Raw genomic sequence first — 22,014 nt, forward strand, 5'->3', positions numbered from 1 at the left:
CCATTCTCATTTGCTCCAACTTATGTAATCATTTTTTCATGTGGTATTCTGTCAAATGCCTTTTCAAAATCCAGCAGTATCATGGTGTAGCCCAGTGGTTCTCTGCTTTTTATGCTTCACGTACCTCCCGGATATGTGTATGTAACTGACATATCCCTTGTATAGATAGATAAAAACTATAGTTATAGTATAACAATGGGAATAAAATAAAACATATACACACACACACACACACACACACACACACACACACACACACACACACACGTAAATTACATTTTTTATAAATTACATATATTGATAAACACAAAGAGTGACATAAACAATTTAACAAATCTTATAAAATTATAAAATTTTAGGGTAATTGGTGAGATGGTTATGCTTGCACAGTTCATCAGTTTGCCAACTTAGCAACTTTGTTACTAGATCTAGCGACTTTTGAACTCTCATGACATACCCCCAAAAATTTTACTTGTGGTACACATACCACAGGTTGAGAATTCCTTGTGTAGCCATTTCCTTTATCCAATTCCGTTGTCACCTTATTATAAAATGTGAATAAATCCTTTATCCAATTCCGTTGTCACCTTATTATAAAATGTGAACAAAGTCATCACCTACCTTTCACAGAGCTGTGCTGCCTCCTATTCTTATCCACCCATTACTGAATTTTACTTTTAACTAACTTTTCCAATATTTAAACCACCACCACTCCAGAGATACTAATTGGTTAATTTGCTACTTTTGTCTTGGGTGCTACCTTTTATGTTATAAAACTATATTATCCTCTTTTCATTCCCTTGGAACCTTGATAGAGCTGAGATTTAGATTAAACAACTTTGTCAGAGGAACTGCTAGTTCTCTTGCATGTTTACATAGTGCATGAACTCAGTCTCGCTGCTGTATTTACATTGGTATTTTACATGTTGGGTACCTTCAGTTCATCTGCCTCTGTCACATCAGTAACTGCAAAGTCTGCATGGATGATATACTCTTGCAAAATAATCACTTAGCAACTCAGTTATTTCTTCTGTTTCTGTCACTTTCTTGCTATCAGCACTGAGTAAACTTATCCTTCTACCATCATTTTTTGTCTCACTTGCTACATTGTGAAAAAACTTGTATTTACTTTGGCCTATTTTTCTAATTTTCTCTCATAATCTGATTTAGCCTTCCTTATAATACTAGTTCTCCTTCTTGCTTGCACTTTGTATTGCTCATGAGCAAGTCGATCACTGTTTTGTTTATATTCCTTCTACAAGGCTTTTTTTTTTTCTTTCTTTCTTTCTTTTTGCAGCTCCTGCTTTATATTGCTATTCATCCACTTAATCACTGTGCAGTTTATCCTCCTAAACCTGGACATGCAATCTGATATTGCCTCTCTCAACTAATCCCTGACCACTTCCCATGCACTGTGAACAGTCATTCCTTGTAGTTTCTTATGCCATGGCACTGCTCCAAGCTGCCACCTGTTTGTCATAATTACCAGCTTTGTAGTTCTACATAACCCTTTCTTGGCTGAGAATTCCACATGTTTTGCACCCCCCCCCCCCCAATTACCCTTGAATAATAATATTACTAGCCCATTCAGATTTGAAACATGGGAAACTGCAACCAGGTTTTCATGGTCATTTCTGCACTCACACTCATTTATCTCTGGGGTGGCTATTTTTGCATGGTTATTCCTACACTCACACTCATTTAATCCCAGGGGTGGCCAGACATATGCTTGATTGCATCCTCCCTCTAATATCTCTATTTTCCCTGATTTTGCACTTCCAAACTCTCACTGAACACTTTTTCCAAACATCTCATTCCTAAATCATTCAAATGTCAATTCAGGTATACACAAGTCCTTTTGTCCACCAAATTCACTCCACACTTCTATAAACTGTGAACCATTCCTCCTGCACAATCTTCTCATTGAACTTTAGCAATCAAGACCTTTCTCAATTCTGTCTTATCATACTTCAAGCAGTAGACTCACAATCTTTACTGGCTATAAGTGGCTGTATCATGCATGTTTTGTCATATGAAAGTGTCTGCATAATCATGGTGTTTCTCTCTGCACTGTCACCTCATCATTCACATTATTACTTTCATCCACTTCCTTCATACTCTCATTCATATTTCATACACTCTCATTCACTGCTTCCACTACGTTCTCTGTAACACTTTCACAATCTTGCCTTATATCCTTAGTAATTCTTGCACTTGTTCATGAATCATTTTTGACATACATTCTCTCCACTCCCACTCCTGTACCACAAGCCATTCACTCTCAGTACTGAACACATTAAACATGCCCTACATTGCACTAAATTCCACATATCGATATCATTGAATATCAAAGTTTTGGTCCACTTTTTTTTTTTCCCATATGCATTAATGCCACGAACATAAATTGCTTTTGAAACAGTATTGTGTAACAATAGTAACAATTAAACAAACCCACAATAACAATCAAAAATAAAGAAAATACTAACCAGTAATAATGAGCAATATCATTAATATTTACTAAAAAATAAGAACTGAACAATACATGCATGATACAGCCACTTCTAAGACCAATACTAGTACCCCAATATTTGTGATTCCTTATTATTATTTTTTTCTTTTCTACCCTGAATACTTAATTTTTCTTCAGCTTGATTCATGAAAGTGCTTATTATGATTATTCTTTTTTAATAATAAATTATATTTAATAATACAGAAATAGTGGATATTAAAGATCTAACATTATATCAAAGCCAAATATATGTAGAAACTTTGGAAGTTTTGAAATATTGACCAGAGAGCTTATGAGAATACATCCTCAGCATCAGAGTTGCCTTAGCTTGACTACTTAAAAGACGAGTGCTGCTGAAACATCCATGTATTCGCTTTTTATTAGTTCCTTTTGATAAATTTTTCTCTTTCAAACTGGTTGGTTCTTTTCAGAGACCAATTAGAAACCTTAAGAGAGCAAGAACTCCCATTCAGTACCAAAAAGATCCAATGTCAGAGAGTTGTATTTTTCATAAGTGAACTCTTGATCAGTGCATAATATTTATTTTTAATTTTTTAAATTCCTTAGGTGTCATTGATAGTGAAGACATTCCATTAAATTTGAGTCGAGAATTACTTCAAGATAGTGCTCTAATCAGGTTTGTTTATTGCTGAATTTAAAATTTTGAAAATTTAAAATGTTGTTGGATACATGTACGCTTAAGTGTTAAATGTAAATATTCAATTTTCGTTTACTATACATGAACTGTAATATCTTACCCTGATATACAGAAATCATCCTCTTTAGAACCATTATAAGATTCAAGGAGATGAAGTTGAGCATTGTCATTCCATGGATGAGGTAATCTCTACCAATTTATTCTTTAAGTTACTTAGAAAAAAGCAAACATCTATGCTTGCAGACTCTTTTTATTAAGAAAATTCATGGATAGTCTGGTATTCTGATATGTAAATTAACAGTGGCATTGTTTTTTGCTTGGTCTACAGAATTGGGAAAGGAAGCAAGATGGAATAGACGTTGTAATCATCAATGACTTCCTTGGTGACTTGTCCCCATGGTTTAGGATATGCTGGGAAGTTGTTGGTGACTAACTCCATCTGGCTTCCATTTTCTAATTCTACAGACTAAACTGGAAGGAAATGCTAGTCAGTTGCAGATTATTAATACTGAAGTAAAGAAAGTCAGGAGCAGAGTTTGGAGAACAACAAAGATAACAGATGAATGTGACAGAATACCGTAGGCATTCCTGTATTTATGTTATATTTTTATGGTTGACCACACAAGAACAAAATAAATAATAATTTATGAAGCTACTGATGTTTTTCAGAGCATAAAATCAATTGGCACTAGAACCAAGTACTTATGAAAGCAATTGAAATTACAATTTAAATTGTTTTAATGAAAAAGACTGGAAATAGCATTGCCAAGGTCTCACTTAATAGTCCTACTTTGTGTCTGAGAAAGACTAATTAATCAGCGATGTATGTGTGTGAACATTCTGTATAGTTCACTTATGAAATAATGAGTCAGTCTCCACTCTTAAGATTCTCTAATGAATTTTAGAAGAGAGAAAAAGTTACATGGATACATTAAACCCTTTTAATATTTCCCTTTTTTTTTTTTATCAAGTTTGCAAGCTGATATTCTCTCTAAGAAACTAAAATTTCTTAGTCACTGCAATTTTCCACCTTATATAACTCATGTATGCTGGATTTGAGATCTGATTATTATGAAAGCTGACATTAGACTGACTCCATATGCTAAATTGTAATTTTTTAATATTTGCTTGATATGAGAGAAAAATGATTCGATGGTGAAAGGGAGAATTGTTTTTAAAAACCCTTGAGACATTGCAGGCATTGATTGATTCTTGCTACTGCCCAGTTATATTATCCTTACAACCTCTCTTTGTGGATCATCATAATTTTTTTACTGTATATTCCTGAGTGAACAGGATACTATGATAGTAAAGATAGTACTACACCATTAAGTTTGCATTATTACTAGCTTCTGGTAGCAGTTTTCTTTTAAATTAATGTGTTATTTGCTGGATTTCCAATATTACCAAGTTTTTTTACATTTTGATGTCCTTCACCTAGATTTGGTGAAGGACATCATCAAACCAAAAAACGCTTTTTTTTTTTTTTTAACTTGTCATTCACTTGGAAAGATCCAATTTCAAATTTTATCTAGGATGCAAGGAATTGTTAACTGGTCTTATATGGAGGCCAAATAGGCAAATTGTCCAGAAAATATATACAATTAACAGACATAATACTTAGTGCTAGTGCCTTCTACTATAATTCTAACCAACTCTCTGGATCTTTTTTCCTGCCATCTTACCATCAGAAATCTATTTTGAAATCTTTTTCTCTCTCATCTAGATGAAGTGATTATATCACATTAGATTAGTTCTTCATTCACATTTCTTAATACTAATGATGTCAGATTCCTTCCTAATATTTTCATGTTTGCTTAATTGTACATAGATAAACTTACACCTAGCCTGAGACCACCACTACCATTGCTTATTTGGAAACTTAGTTTTCCATGTTTGCTTTTTAGAGGAAGGTTTCTGGATTATCTAACCCATAATCTACACACAGTACTAATATACTGTACAATTTTACATTTATATTCCACCTACAAAAGATTTGTAATCTTTCATGAGTTAGATTTGGGTTTAAAAACAAAAATTAAATATGATTGTGCTATTGATTGTTCATCCCTAATTTTTCTCAGAATTCTCATATCTGTCAACTGTTTTATTTTTAAGTGGTAGATGATTTTCACTGCCCAGTGTGAGACTGCCACTGTGCTTGTTCAAGCATACTAACTTTGTCTTTTCTGTTATTTCATTTAATATATAATTTGCCTTCTTTACTAAAAAAACAATACCTGAAATATTTTACTACTTCTAACTTCTAAACATTAATCATGATCCTGTCTAATTTTAATTTAGACAGGACCATGGAAAACATTTTTTTAATAACAGATTTTCATAACAAATTTGTTACATCAGTTGTTCAGTTTAGTACCTAATTCAGTAATAAGATGAAACTTTACTTTTATAAGAAATATTAACAAGGAAAACCCTTCCAAGTTTTGTTTCAATAATTTTTCCTGTCTTCTCAGGTATGCTCATATAAATCTTACCTATAATTTTCATATTCAGTTTCTTTTCATTTTTTTATATTGCAGTATACTATGAGAGCTATATTCTAATCACCTGGAATTGGACCTTTGGACTACAACTTTTGAATTACACTATGTACTCATAAAACTTTTTATATCTTCAACTGGGGGGGGGGATATTTCTCTTCCCCCCCGGCACCTACAGCATCCAACCCCCTGAGTTCCGGACTGGTAGGCTGGTTCTCCTTGAATTCTGATGACTCGAATTTTGAAGACTCGAAAGGGGGGTACCACTCCCCACTGGCACCTAGGGTAGCCCCTGAGTGTTGAGTCTTCAGGGGGGGGGGGGGGGCTCCGCCCTCCTGGCGTCTATGCCCAATTCCTATCAGAAGAAAGGAACATAAACGACACATTAAGTATAATAACTATGGTCAAGCTGGCCTTTCTGATCATGCCCTGAACACTTTACATAGAATTGACTGGAAAAACATCTGTTGTTTACATCACATGGTATGAACATAAATTTAAGGAGGCCTGTGAGATACATATCACCACCCTAATCTTAACAATAATGATGGTCTAAAAATCCCAAGAATATGGAAAGATCATATTCTACCCATTTAACCTTTCTCCCTAAGAGTTAATTATAAATAGGACCATAGGCAGTCCAGGATCTTAAATCTAATATAACAATTGTCATGTTAAATTAGGACATCATTTTTACTGTAATAAAACTATCTATATGAATGAATGTTTCTCTGATGTTGTCTTAAATAGAATATAGCTTTGATGTAGTTATTTTATTTCATTTATTTATTGTAATTTTATTTTATTTTCACTAGAGGTCAGTCCAGTAAAATAACTGTTGATCAAATCATTGTCTCTTCAGCATACTGTGTGAAATGTAATTGAACTTGTCTCTGTATATATGTGTGTATACTCCAGATGATGACCTTAATATGAAGGTTGAATGTTGGGAAATTAAAATAATTATTTATAACATAGTTGTAGAGTCCATAATTTGTCTATAATGAATGTTGATCACCATATGACACTAAAGGAAAGGATTTCAGATTTTAGCATTTCACCTCAAATATCATATACTCTAGCTACTCAAGGGTCAAAGCCAAATAACTGGAAGGAGACCTCCACATTGCCTTTCAGGAATGCATAGAACCGACTGGGGCTTCTGACTTCCGTTCAATCCTCACTTTCACATGGAGCTCCCCCATTAGTAGGTATCTACTGGATATTGAATGAACGAGGATGTGCTGGCAATTTGGGACTTAGCCAACCAAATTGTACTTTTTCTGGCTTAAACCACAAATGCATATGATGGTACAACATGATGAGATTTCATGCCAGCTGTGGCGTCACCCAGTTAAACAAGGTCCCCCACTGTTTTTGTTAGGGAACCAGGGCGAACAGTGAAAAGTCAGCTACTGGAACAAATTAGCTCCAACTCAACATCTAGAAGAAGAAGAATAAATCCAACATCAGAAGAACTGAAGGTAGGAACCATCAATATAAGGAGTATTAATGGAAAGAAAATCAAACTTGCAGAAAATTTGGAAAAGTACCTTGTGGACATTATTGGCATTACTGAGACAAAGAAGACAAAAAGAGGTGAGATATTACTAAATAATATAAGATGCTGTTTTCAGAAATAATGATTAAGGAAAGGAAGGAGTAGCGATAGCATTCAACACTGAACATTCAACTTGTCCATTATAATGAACAAGAAGTTTCTTCTAAGGAAGAAGTGGAGGAGTTTTTTGTATCATTAGAACAGGCAGCTGAAGTAAAGAAAATGAAAAAAAGTCATCCTTGTTGGAGATCTGAACAGTAGAGTAGGAAATGAATCTCACCAGGCATATAGGAACAATTTGGGAAAATTTGGAGAAAAGAGCAAGCCTAATAATAATGATAGATATTTGCTGGACTTCTGTTCAGGACACAGACTAGTCATTACTGACACCATGTTTCAACATAAAGATGTGCACAAGTTCACATGGAGAGAAGACACAAGAAATAAGAAAAGCCTCATTGACTACATCATCATCACATTGAAAAGAACAGTATGTAAGAAAGTTTTAAAACGAATTTTTTTTTTAATCTTCTTTACAGTTCATCATAACATCGAAAGAAAATTTGGCAAGACTGAAAAAATCGAATTATCTCCTCCTCCTTTCTTGTATATTAGCCCTAGTGGCCCATTACGTTCATGTTAGGCATGGCCTATTACAATTTGAAACTGTGACTGCTTTGAGGATAAGATGGTTAGCCCTGTGCCTTCCGGTGTGTCCTATGTCTGTAGATGTGTGTGTGTGTTCATGGGGCCAGTTTACCTGTTCTGGGGATGAAAAACTCAAGTTTTTGGGTGAAAAAAAAAAAAAATCCCATACCTACTTATGAGACCAGCTAACTCACTTTTAGTTGAAAGAGACCAGATAAAGGTTGATCGTGTCATGGACCGAAATCAAACCCATGTTCCTCCAACAAAAGGGCTTCATCTATACCGACTGAGACTGACTCCAAATTACATTTAGAAGAACATAAAAGAAATGTCACATCTGTTTCTGCCAGAGCACTTGCTCTATCGAATGACATTCTGAATTCTGCCTGCACTAATGACGATAATTCTATCATTCATCCAGTCATATGGGATAAATCGAAAAAGATTTTTCGATGCTATGATGAATTGGAAAGAAGAATAGTAGAATCTAAAGTAATCATCCTCCATCCAGTACATCTCAACACTAACCTCAGCTATAATCTCTCAGACTGTCATTGTGCTGGTATTCAACTTTGATGTTCACGAGATGTTAATGCTTTAATGTATAGATTTTCTATTGCAATGTTTGTTGGTAGTTCCCTCATGTTATGCACCTGAAGTCCCCTAAGAAGACAAAACTAATTGTGCAATTTATTTAAATTAAAATAGTGTTTTTATTTTTTATCTCTCAGCTTATAGTCATTTCATCTGTACAAAAAAAAAAATATATATATATATATATATATATATATATATAATTGAAATAAAAACGTGTGTGTAAACAGATTATTAATTTCTCTGTTTTTATTTCAGAAAAATTAAAATAGTCGTTACCAATCGTATTCTTCGTTACCTCCAGCAGCAAATGGTAAAGGACCGTGCAAACTATATGAAATTTTATGAGGATTATGGTGTATTTTTAAAAGAAGGAATAATAACTAGCTCAGAACAAATAGAAAAGGTAAATTTTGTGACTGTTGAATGCCATTTTATATTCATTTAAGGAATTCCTATAATATTACTTGAATTTAAGTAATGTTCATTTAATTAACCTTAGATTATTAACCTTTTTGGTAATGTTAATGACCATGTAAAATCAAAATTGACTTTGTTTATTTTGATGAAATTTACATATGTATACAGTATATTCTGGTAGTTGTCCACTAGTTAATCTGGTTAGCTGTTTTATTGGAACAAGTCTAAAAAAACAAAAACAAAATGAAAATATAACAAGAATTTGCTTCATTTATTTGGGACACAATGCTATTTAACCAAGCCAGTCAGTAAACTCCATCACGTGGAGTGTTCGAAAAATAATATAATCATCATCAAATTCTTGCCATGTGCCCTCAAGGGGTGTACAGGATATGATAGTACTACATGGAAAAAATTGCATCATTACTAACTTCCTATCTACAATTTTCCTCCAAATCAGTCTGTTACTTGTCAAGACTCCAACATTATCAGATCTTATATTTCTATCGTCTAAGGCACTTTGTACCGTATCAATCCACCTATATCTTGGTCTTCCTCTGGGTCGTTTTCCTGCCAACCTGGCAGAGAACACTTGTTTTGCTAATCTTTCCTCGCCCATTCTGTTTAAGTGACCATACCACTTCTTCCCACCATACCAGCTTTGCTGATTCTGTTGTCTATTTCCATATTTAATTTACCATTTTCAGTAAAAATCGTGCCTAAGTAGCTGAAATGTTTTACTTTAGCTTTAGTTTATTTCAGCTACTTTACCATTCACCACACAGTTGACATTTTCAATTATTCTGCCTATTTTCACGGTCTTTGTCTTTTTATTGCTGACCTTCATACCATATCTATTACAACAGCTATTCAATTTAGTCAGAGAATCTTGCAGACTTGTAGCAGATTTATTTAGAAGTATAACATCATCCGCATAAAGCAAAGAGCTGACATTAACATCTCCAATTTTGATATCATGCTTAATACCACTTTCCTTCATAATGTGATCCATATAGATAATGAATAATAGAGGGGATAATGTACATCCTTGTCTCACACGAGATTTAACATTAAGCCTTCTTCCTGTACTTCCTTCAATTCTAACTGCTGACTTACAACTCAAATAAAGACTAAGTATTGCTTGATATAATGCCCCATTGACACCATATAACTGCAGCGTATTGAATAGCTTCTCTCTTGGCACCTTGTCATATGCCTTTTCCAAATAGACAAAACTTAAATACAGATCTTTGTTATATTCCCATGCTTTCTCGACTATTTGTCGTAAACTGATCCTGACAGCCTCTATTTGGCCTGAATCCAGCTTGTTCTTCACCCAGCATTTCTTCCACAATTCTTCTCAATCGTTTCTCAAGTATACTTGCATAGATCTTGCCAGGAACACTCAGTAGGGAAATACCTCTGTAATTCTCACATTCAGTTTTATTTCCCTTTTTATATGTGGGTACTATGAGAACTCTACTCCAATCATCGGGAATTCGTCCCTCTGTCCAGGCTTTCTGAACTATGCAGTGCAGCCACTGTAAGACTCTTATACCACCATACTTGAGCATTTCTGGTTGAATATCATCTACTCTTGCTGCCTTTCCACATTTCAAGCCTTTGATGGCTTTTTCTACTTCAAGTATGGATATGTATTCCTGACTGCATGCCTGGTCAGTGTTTTTTACCACTGTGCTGTCATCACTGCATGTTTCATTCAGCAGTTTTTCAAAGTAATTACTCCATACCTCAAGGATATCTTTTTCTCCCGTTTTCATGTCACCTTTATCATCTCTAATTCCTTTTATAGCACTCTTTCCTAAATTCCTAAGCTTCTTCAACAACCTCCAGAATATTTTGCCGCCACCTTGATATTTATTTTCTATATTCTTGCCAAAGTCCTCCCATGACTTTTGTTTAGCTAGTTTTACACAGTGTTTAGCATTCTTGCATTTGTCTCTATATTCTCTAAGAGCACAAGCTGACTTATTTGACAGGAACTTTTGATATGCTTTCTTCTTTTCCTTCACTGCCTCTTTAACTTCCTGTGTCCACCAGGGAGTTCTGATTTTTTTATCCTTGCACACAACCTCACCACATGCCTCTCTGGCAGAATCAATCAATGTTTTCTTTAGAGTTAGCCACTGAATCTACAAGGTTTGATTCCTGCTCTCAAACTCTTTCATTTTTTCTTCAATAATCTTTGTGTATTTTAGTCTACAGTTCACATCTGAGAGCTGCTCAACTTTTATTTGCTTTAAAACTTTCTTACATGTTATTCTTTTCAATATGAAATTCAATTTTATCTTGCTCAAGACTAAATAGTGATCACTTCCAATTTCAAATCCTCTGTACACTCTGGTGTCCTGCACCAGGGAGAAAACATCACTATCAACAATAACATAGTCAATGAGACTTTTCTTATTCCTAGCCTCTTCTCTCCATGTGAATTTGTGCACATTTTTATGTTGTAACATGGTGTTAGTAATAACGAGTCCATGTCCTGAGCAGAAATCCAACAGATATTTGCCATTATTTTTAGCTTTGCTCTTTTCTCCAAATTTTCCCAAAATATTTTTGTATGTCTCACAATCATTTCCTGCTCTGCTATTTAGATACCCAACAAGGACCTACTTTTCCTTTTTCATTGTGTCAGTTGCTTTTTCTAAAGCCTCAAAAAATTCCTCCACTTCTACCTTAGTAGAACCTTCTGTGGGACCATAGGCACAAATAAGTCTCATTGTCCAGTTTCCCATTCTCATATTTGCCCACATTACTCTACTCGAGACTGACTGCCATTCAAGAAGATTAGCCTCGTATTTTGTGTTGAATACTGTGGCTACTCCTTCTTTTCCTTGATTTTCATTGCCTAAATATAACATTTTGTATTTATTGCTCAGAAAGATCTCACCAGTTTTGGTCTTTTTTGTTTCAGTCAATCCTATTATGTCGATCTGGTACGTAATCTAATTCCTAAGCTAGCTCCATTTCTTTGCCATTCAGGCTTCTTATGTTGATAGTACCGATCTTTAACTCTTGTGATGTTGAGTAGGGGTTTGTTTTAAGATTTTCAGATTTGTTTTCTGAAAATAATATAATCTTACTTTAAAAATTTAATCCTGATGAAATGGAGCGTATTTTATTATGCCACACCAGATGGTTCCCTTTGTTATAAAGACACTACACTGTTTTGATCAAAGAAAGTAATAAATTGTGTAACAGGTTTATGGTGCTCAAGTGTGTCAGGAACTGGTAAACAAAGGTTATTAGTTATTGCAAAAAAGTCCACACATCAGTTCTTTAAAAAGGGATTAGAATGGAGATTTTACCAGTTAAGATGCCAACAAAAATGCATGTGGGATGTTTGAATTTTTTTAGAATTGGCTTATGAGTTGGGCCATTAACAATTGCCAAGGAAGTTAGTGCAAAACTTGATCATTTACAAGCAGTACAGTTTATAAACAGTAGTTGGTGAGGAATAAGCAAGAAGACCACTCAAAAATGTTTGCTAAGTGTGGTTTTAAACATTCAATTATAGATGTGGCCAATAGCGAAAATAACGTCTCATAGACGTGAACTACATCAGAAACTGTGAAGAGGTTGCATTTATTGATGACAGTCTTCAGTGGTGTAATAAAAATTAAGCTTTTTCAGGAGGAAATTGCAGCAAACATCAGAGGACATTCAAAGAACAAGAATGTAATAAGGATGATACTCCCAAGCTTGAACACATGACCACCCAGGATGCTAGAAAATTTATTGCTGAATTATGACTTTATTTCATGCAGGACAGCAGTGCTATATCTGCACTAGGTAACTTGCTGCTTTTGTTCAATTGCGGCCAATGAAAAAAAAAAAAAAAAAAAAAAAGGCTCACTCAATCAATTCCTACAATGTTAACTGCTAAGAACCTCATGCATGTTTCAACCCCTTGTAATGTATTAAAATATTTCTTTTGCATCTGTCCTATAAAATCATCACATCTTGCCTTGCAACTAAATTTTGAAATCCTTTGATCAGTTTTGTAACTAAATTATTCTTTGAGCTATTTTTTACACTGTTGCATTACCCTCTGAACTTCATGCTAAAGTTGGTACTGATTCCACTTACACTGATAGTGAGATACTCCTTCAATATTGTAAGCTAAATGTACTGAAAATAGCCAATACCTATTTCAATCATGAGGATATTTACAAGTACACTTGGGTCTCACCTAATGGTATTTATAAGAACATGATTGAGTTTTAGCTGTTAATTTCTTAACAGCTATAATAAATTTAGTTTAATCCTTTATCTAAGTGTGAGCAAACAAAGTTTGCACTGAAAGTATCTTCAGGACTGGGGTAAGGTAGTACAACACCGGGAAACTCGTTGCAAAGGTGGAGCAAGCTAACATCACACCTATCTCAGTATCTCTCATAATGCAAAACAAATCTCCTTTACCTGATATGTATAATGTTATGCATTAAGGGAAGGGCCAATACCCAAACTAGTTCCGACCTTTATTGAGGTCTCTTCAGTGGGAGCCAGGCCCAAGTGGAGATACCAGGCAGAAGCATTAGCAAGGTCATCTCTACCTATAGGAGTTGCCAAACGGTGTGCTGCCTTTTTATTAAATTACTCTGGATTTAGAGAAAGATGTTGAAAGTTTATTTTTCACTTGGTTAGACTATAATAAATTTAATTTAATCCTTTATCCAAGTGTGAGGAAACAAAGTTTGCACCTGAAAGTATCTTCAGGACTGGGGTAAGGTAGTACAACACGGGCAACTCGTTGCAAAGTCACTCGTCCACCTTTGCAACGAGTTGCCTGTGTTGTACTACCTTACCCCAGTCCTGAAGATACTTTCAGGCGCAAACTTTGTTTCCTCACACTTGGATAAAGAATTAAACCATCATCATCATCATCAAATTCCTGCCATGTACCCTCAAGGGGTGTACAGGATATGACAGTACTGCATGAAAAAATTACATCATTACTAACTTCCTATCTACAATTTTCCTCCAAATCAGTCTGTTACTTGTCAAGACTCCAACATTATCAGATCTTATATTTCTATCGTCTAAGGCACTTTGTACCGTATCAATCCACCTATATCTTGGTCTTCCTCTGGGTCGTTTTCCTGCCAACCTGGCAGAGAACACTTGTTTTTTGCTAATCTTTCCTCTCCCATTCTATTTAAGTGACCATACCACCTGAGATTAGCTCTGCTAACGCATTCCTGGATGCTGACAATGTCAAGTTCTTTCCTAATATCCTCATTTTTAATATGATATTGCCATTGATGCCATCTGTTCATGCCTATAATCTTTCTCAGGACTCTCATATCTGCGGTCTCTAGTCTTTGGTCAAGTGTTTTACTTCTGACCCAGCTCTCAGATCCATAAGTTAAAACTGGTTTGAACACTGTCTTGTATACAACTAATTTAGTGTTCTGACTAATTTCTCAATTATCCTATATGAATTTATTCAATTGACTTCCTACTATACCAGCTTTATTGATTCTGTTGTCTATTTCCATATTTAATTTACCATCTTCACTAAAAATCGCACCTAAGTAGTTGAAATGTTTTACTTGTTCCACAGGTTCTCCATTCACAGCGCAGTTGACATTTTCAATGATTCTACTTATTTTCATTGTCTTTGTGTTTTTATTGCTGACCTTCATACCATATCTATTACAACAGCTATTCAATTTAGTCAGAGAATCTTGCAGACTTATAGCGGATTTATTTAGAAGTATAACATCATCCGCATAAAGCAAAGAGCTGACATTAACATCTCGAATTTTGATATCAGGTTTAATACCACATTCCTTCATAATATGATCCATATAGATAATGAATAACAGAGGGGATAATGTACATCCTTGTCTCACACCAGGTTTAACATTAAACCATCTTCCTGTACTTCCTTCAATTCTAACTGCTGACTTACAACTCAAATAAAGACTAAGTATTGCTTGATATAATGCCCCCATTGACACCATATAACTGCAGCATATTGAATAGCTTCTCTCTTGGCACCTTGTCATATGCCTTTTCCAAATCGACAAAACTTAAATACAGATCTTTGTTATATTCCTATGCTTTCTCGACTATTTGTCGTAAAGTGAAGATCTGATCCTGACAGCCTCTATTTGGCCTGAATCCAGCTTGTTCTTCACCAAGCTTTTCTTCCACAATTCTTCTCAACTGTTTCTCAAGTATACTTGCATAGATCTTGCCAGGAACACTCAGTAGGGAAATACCTCTGTAATTCTCACATTCAGTTTTATTTCCCTTTTTATATATGGATACTATGAGAGCTCTACTCCAATCATCAGGAATTCGTCCCTCTGTCCAGGCTTTCTGAACTATGCAGTGCAGCCACTGTAAGACTCTTATACCACCATACTTCAGCATTTCTGGTCGAATATCATCTACTCCTGCTGCCTTTCCACATTTCAAGCCTTTGATGGCTTTTTTCTACTTCAAGTATGGATATGTATTCCTGATTGCATGCCTGGTCAGTGTTTTTTATCACTGTGCTGTCATCACTGCTTGTTTCATTTAGCAGTTTTTCAAAGTAATTACTCCATACTTCAAGGATATCTTTTTCTCCTGTTTTCATGTCACCTTTATCATCTCTAATTCCTTTTACAGCACTCTTTCCTCCATTCCTAAGCTTCTTCAACAACCTCCAGAATATTTTGCCACCTTCTTGATATTTATTTTCTATATTCTTGCCAAAGTCCTCCCATGACTTTGCTTAGCTAGTTTTACACACTGTTTAGCTTTCTTACTTTTGTCTCTGTATTCTGTAAGAGTAAAAGCTGACTTATTTGCCAGGAACTTTTGATATGCTTTCTTCTTTTCCTTCACTGCCTCCTTAACTTCCTGTGTCCACCAGGGAGTTCTGATTTTTTTATCCTTGCACACAACCTCACCACATGCCTCTCAGGCAGAATCAATCAATGTTTTCTTCAGAGTTTGCCACTGAATCTCCAAGGTTTGATTCCTGTTCTCAAACTCTTTCATTTTCTTTTCAATAATCTTTCTGTATTTTAGTCTACAGTTCACATCTGAGAGCTGCTCAACTTTTATTCGCTTTAAACTTTCTTATATGTTATTCTTTTCAATATGAAATTCAATTTTATCCTGCTCAAGACTAAATAGTGATCACTTCCAATTTCAAATCCTCTGTACACTCTGGTGTCCTGCACCAGGGAGAAAATATCACTATCAACAATAACATAGTCAATGAGACTTTTCTTATTCCTAGCCTCGTCTCGCCATGTGAATTTGTGCACATTTTATGTTGGAACATGGTGTTAGTAATAACCTGTCCATGTCCTGAGCAGAAATCCAACAGATATTTGCCATTATTATTAGCTTTGCTCTTTTCTCCAAATTTTCCCCAAAATATTTTTGTATGTCTCACACTCATTTCCTACTCTGCTATTTAGATCCCCAACAAGGACCAACTTTTCCTTTTTCATTGTGTCAGTTGCTTTTTCTAAAGCCTCAAAAAATTCCTCCAGTTCTACCTTAGTAGAACCTTCTGTGGGACCATAGGCACAAATAAGTCTCATTGTCCAGTTCCCCATTCTCATATTTGCCCACATTACTCTACTTGAGACTGACTGCCATTCAAGAAGATTAGCCCCGTATTTTGTGTTGAATACTATGGCTACTCCTTCTTTTCCTTGATTGAACTAAATTTATTATAGTCTAACCAAGTGAAAAATAAACTTTCAACATCTTTCTCTAAATCCAGAGTAATTTAATAAAAAGGTGGCACACCATTTGCCAACTCCTATAGGTAGAGATGACCTTGCTAATGCTTCTGCCTGGTATCTCCCACTGAAGAGACCTCAATAAAGGTCGAAACTAGTCTGGGTAGTGGCTCTTCCCTTAATGCATAACATTATACATATCCGTAAGGAGATGTGTTTTGCATTATGGGAGATACTGAGATAGGAGTGATGTTAGCTTGCTCCACCTTTGCAACGAGTTGCCCGGTGTTGTACTACCTTACCCCAGTCCTGAAGTTACTTTCAGGTGCGAACTTTGTTTGCTCACACTTGGATAAAGGATTAAACTAGATTTATTATAGTCTAACCAAGTGAAAAATAAATTTTCAACTTCTTAACAGCTAAAACACAAAACAAAGCATCACTGATCTCTTGATGCCTGATGTTTTTACTTACTGTGTTGTATAAACTGACATGAAATGTTAGTTTCTCTGCAAACTATTAATAGTTAGAAACAAGTTATTCTCTTCAGATTAAAATGTTATATCATCTTTATATTTCTTTGTATTTAAAACATTTAGTTTTATCCATCTTGTCAAGAAGATGTATTTAGATTACTTCATTATTTCATTTATTAATGTCATAAAAATTTATTTCTTAGGAAGAAATAGCCAAATTGCTTCAATTTGAATCATCTCTTAAACCAGAAGGTGAAAAAGTAAGCTTAGCTGAATATTGCAGCAGAATGAAAGAAGGGCAACGTGATGTTTACTACTTAGCAGCTCCAAGGTACTTTAAGATGTTTTATGTGTGTTATATACATTAGTAATAGAAGGATTGTTCTTTTCTTAGCCTGTAACCAAGTAGAAAGACCAGTGTCCCTTAACTAAGTGCATACACTTGTAAACAGCATCCTGTTTTATAAATGCACAAAATGATTTTAAAAAAAAACATTTTTACTCAATAATGTTTCATGGTATAAACAACACCAAGAGAGGAAAAATACATTTATTAAACTTACTATTTTGCTGGTTTTCTGCCAACATTGTCAGAGTACAATCAATTATAACTGTACAGGCAGACAGCATTGAACTAAGTAATTGTGGAAAAACATAATTGTGTTCTAACAATGTTGAGTAGAAAACCAGCAAAATATCGCCAAGTTCAATGTATTTTTTCCTCTTTTAGTGACATTTATACTGTAAATCATTATTATGAATAACCAATGACACCTAAGCCCTTCTATATGTAACATTTTTACTCTTTTAAGAATGGTATTAGTCCAACAGTGAGTTGATAAGACTTAAAAAAAAAAAGGCCTCTGAGTGTATATGTTCTACTTGCATATAGAACATGTTCAGAAGTAGTAGTGAACAACATACCATTCAACTGTAGTTAAAAACATTCAAGTACTATTACACATATGTTATTCATCGAAAATGAAAAACTGTCTTATTATATTGCCAGCCTGGTTTGCTGAGTAGTTAATTCACTTGCTCTGCCCAGCAGGCTGTAGGTTCAGATCCTGTTGTTGGCATGGATGTTTGTAATAATCTTTAGCTGAAAGATGAATTTTGTTTCCTGGTGTGAGACCACTACTCCACATATTTGAAAGCCTGAAGTGGCTTGAAAAAGTTTTGCATTTGGCATGTAGATCATTGGTTCTGGATGAAGTAAGAAATAAATATAAAATATTACAGATTAATATGAGAGTGGTCTGAAAAGTTCTCGGCCTGCTCAAGATGAGTGCCACATTTGCTCCCAGCAGATCAAAAATGCATTCGCATGAAAATCTCTGAACAGTGCGTGGAACATTTTAACAAGAATAAACATGATTTTGTGCATTGAATTATTACTATGGATGAGACTTGGATTCACCATTACACACCAGAATCCAAACAGCAGTCAAAACAGTGGACAGAAGCCAGTTGTTCAGTGCCAAAGAAGACAAAGTCTGTTCCATCAGCAGGAAAGGCCATGGCATCGGTATTTTGGGATGCTAAATGTATTTTGTTTATTAATTATCCTGAAAAGGGTAAAACAATAACTGGGGAATATTATTCCAATTATTAACCAGGCTAGATGAAAAAATTCGTGAGAAACGACCCGGTTTGCAGAAGAAAAAAATCATCTTTCATCAGGTCAACGCACCTGCCCACAAAGGTGTTTTGGCAATGGGAAAATTAAGGGATCTGCACTATGTTGGAACATCCACCCTGTTCCTCAGATTTGGTTCCTTCTGACTTCTATCTCTTCCCAAAACTAAAACTTTTCCTCGCTGGTCAGCATTTTTCTTCGAATCAAGAGGTGATTGCAGCTGTAGAGAGGTATTTTGCAGATCTTACCGAGAACCACTACAGGGACGGGATAATGGTGCTGGAGCATCATTAGAATAAATGTATTAGTGTTAAGGGAGGTTATGTTGAAAAATAAAAATAATTTTGAAATTATAAAACCGTTTTTTCATTGTTAGGCCGAGAACTTTTCAGACCACCTTCGTAAATGAAATTAAAAGTAAACCCTTAGCCTATCCTTAGTACTAATGCACTATATGTCAAAAAATGCAGAAACTTATAATTTTCTTCTCCATTAATCCCATCCACAAAAATTAAGTTAGATAATCTACAGATCTTGGTGTAGATTAAACATGATACTTTTCGAGTCACTTCAGTTCTCAAGTAAGCAAAACAACTGATTCAGTGGGGAAATAGCTGAGAGAGTAGTGTGAAGGGATTCACTCTGATTTTACTTAGGAAGAGAAGTCGGTCTTCTCAGTAAAAATCAATGTGAACCCTCATTACATTATGTTGGCATAATGTAATATAGTTCTGGGTATAGTGTTAATTTTTCTTTCATGACTCCTGCATTTCAAAAGCAACATTAAATCGAATAACCAAGTTATTTTGGATATTGTTTCTGATAACTTTATATTGAATCAACATAAATGGAAGATTTATATATTTTACAATTAACTTGTATTTTCATCTTTTAAAGGATTCTCTCACGCATATATCTATTTTTTTTTTTTTTCATATTCTTAATCTTTGAAAAAAACCTTTAAAAAAAGTGATGGTTTTGCAGCATGGATTTCACTTGTCTTTTAAAAATGTTTCTTACTGAAAGCTAATAGTCTTATTCATAGTATTCATCGAGTGCATCAGATTAATTCTTTACTGTATGTCAATGCTTTGCACTTCTGTTCATAAATTTTTTTTTTGCTTACCCCCTTCCATGTCAACATCATAGCCAGCTGTTTCACATTTTATATTACTGTGTATGAGCAGGAGAAGCTTTTGTGCTGCCATTTCTGATGCAACACGACATTGCATATTGTGGAATGCTCCTACTTCAAACCAATGTAAAATAATTATTTTACATAATTAAATACACAAGCAAATATATTGATTATTTAACAAAATGATATAGTAAGAATTGGTTCATAAAATGCTCAGTAAAAGGAAGCCCTGACTTCCACTGCAAATAGATCTTGTACTCTAAAAGCATGCCTGCCTATGAGAATCCAGCCTTAAAATCTTAGGTTTTCATGCCTGAATTCTTACAAATTCTTTAACATATTAAAAAAAAAAAACAGGGTTGAAGAATGTTGAAAATATGACGTATCTTTTTTTTTTCTTGCAAGCAGTTTGTTAACTCATATGCAGATAAGCAGTATACTGCTTATCTGCATAACCAATAAAACATCTATAGATGTTTTATTTGTGGTGGCATGCCAGGACTGCCAGATGCATATGAGCTGCCTTTGTGCAAACTTTAAAAAAACTGCCCCCCCCCCCTTTTTTTTTTTTTTGAAAGTCAATGAAGGTAATTAAAAAAGGAAACATTTTTATAATTATATATATATATATATATATATGCTGGGGGGGGGGCCTACACCCAACCTCCCATGTTCCGGACTGGTAGGCCAGTTCCCCTTGAATTCTGATGCCTCGAAAGGGGGGCTCTGGCACCTATGGCACCCAACCCCTCCTGAGTTCCGGACTGGTAGGCCGGTTCTTCTTGAATTCTGATGACTCGAATTTTGAAGACTCGACATTCAGGGTAGCCCCTGAATTTCAAAACGTTTCAAAAAATGTGACATAATTATAAAAATATATATATAATTATATATATATATATATATGTGCTGGGGGGGGGGGGGCTACGCCCAACCTCCCATGTTCCAGACTGGTAGGCCAGTTCCCCTTGAATTCTGATGACTCGAAAGGGGGGGGGGGCTCTGGCACCTACGCCACCCAACCCCTCCTGAGTTCCGGACTGGTAGGCCGGTTCTCCTTGAATTTTGAAGACTCGACATTCAGGGTAGCCCCTGAATTTCAAAACGTTTCAAAAAATGTGACATACAAACGTGACATAAAAAGGTTTATCATTTTATATACAGGTATCCCTTGCTTAACGCAGGATTTGATTAACGCGGCGAAATTAATTATGGCAATCCCTTGATATACACAGCAAGAGTTTCGATTAACATGCCTTTAACCCTGCGGAGCTCGCAGCTGTTCTGACAGATACATGCAAAATTTTTATTATAAATATTCTTACACAATTCAGCGTATAGCTTGGAGGTCATGAGTAGCTGTGCATTCTATGTTACGAGTGATATTCCACACTGTTTTTTTGCTGTCAGTTTGGTTTAACACATGTTATGTAATGGTTGTGATATTTGACAATAAATTGTATCTGAGAGATACTCCGATGTCAGTATAGTTTGGTTTAGTTGTTTTTTTTATTCTTTGTTCAATAATTTCCAGATTGTAACTGAAAATAAATAAACCATCATGTATTACTGAAATAGAGAGCCAAAGGCTTATTTATCATACATGTCTTCTAGGAGATGTGCTTTACATTATGGAAAATATTCAGGAAAGTGATCTGGAGCTTACTCCACCTTTACTATGAGTTGCCCATAATGCTTGCATCTACCGAAACTTTTAGTTTCTATATATTCGGCACGAAACTCTTGTAATTTCTATATTCGGCTATGAAATAATGTTGAATTCAATATCCACTTAATTTGTACCATCATGTACTATATTTGCAGTGTTTTTTCTTTATGTTTTATTGCATTTTAGCACATACTAGTAATGAATGTATCTCTCAGATATACCGCGACCTACGCTGAAATTTTTACCATCGCGAGCTCCACAGGGTTATGTTTATCACGCAAAAACATAAAAGCCTCGTGGCGTAAACATGATGACGTCATTCCTCCTACGCAGCCTCCTACAAATTATTAATACAGTAATCGATCATGGACAAATTGTAATTTTTACCATTGATTATTAGATTTGATTAACGCGATTTTGATATATGTGGTATCATATATATGTATATTACAGTAATCACACAAAATTACAAGAGTA

The 22,014-nt window shown here is 35.0% G+C and overlaps 1 protein-coding gene across 1 annotated transcript in view; it reads left to right on the plus strand.

The window, feature by feature from the left end:
* The window catches only part of Trap1 (TNF receptor associated protein 1), a 271,125-nt gene that overhangs the window by 202,594 nt on the left and 46,517 nt on the right, over positions 1-22,014 (plus strand). Inside the window, exons 10-12 of the mRNA XM_090403299.1 lie at positions 3,077-3,146; positions 8,733-8,880; positions 17,295-17,422. Of these exons, the coding sequence (XP_090259425.1) occupies positions 3,077-3,146; positions 8,733-8,880; positions 17,295-17,422 (346 nt within the window). The remainder of the gene's footprint in view (positions 1-3,076; positions 3,147-8,732; positions 8,881-17,294; positions 17,423-22,014) is intronic.

The sequence above is a fragment of the Typopeltis vanoorti genome, chromosome 13 (assembly GCF_054136105.1).
Source record: "Typopeltis vanoorti isolate ZY-2024b chromosome 13, IOZ_Tvanoo_1.0, whole genome shotgun sequence".
Lineage (NCBI taxonomy): Eukaryota > Metazoa > Arthropoda > Arachnida > Uropygi > Thelyphonidae > Typopeltis > Typopeltis vanoorti.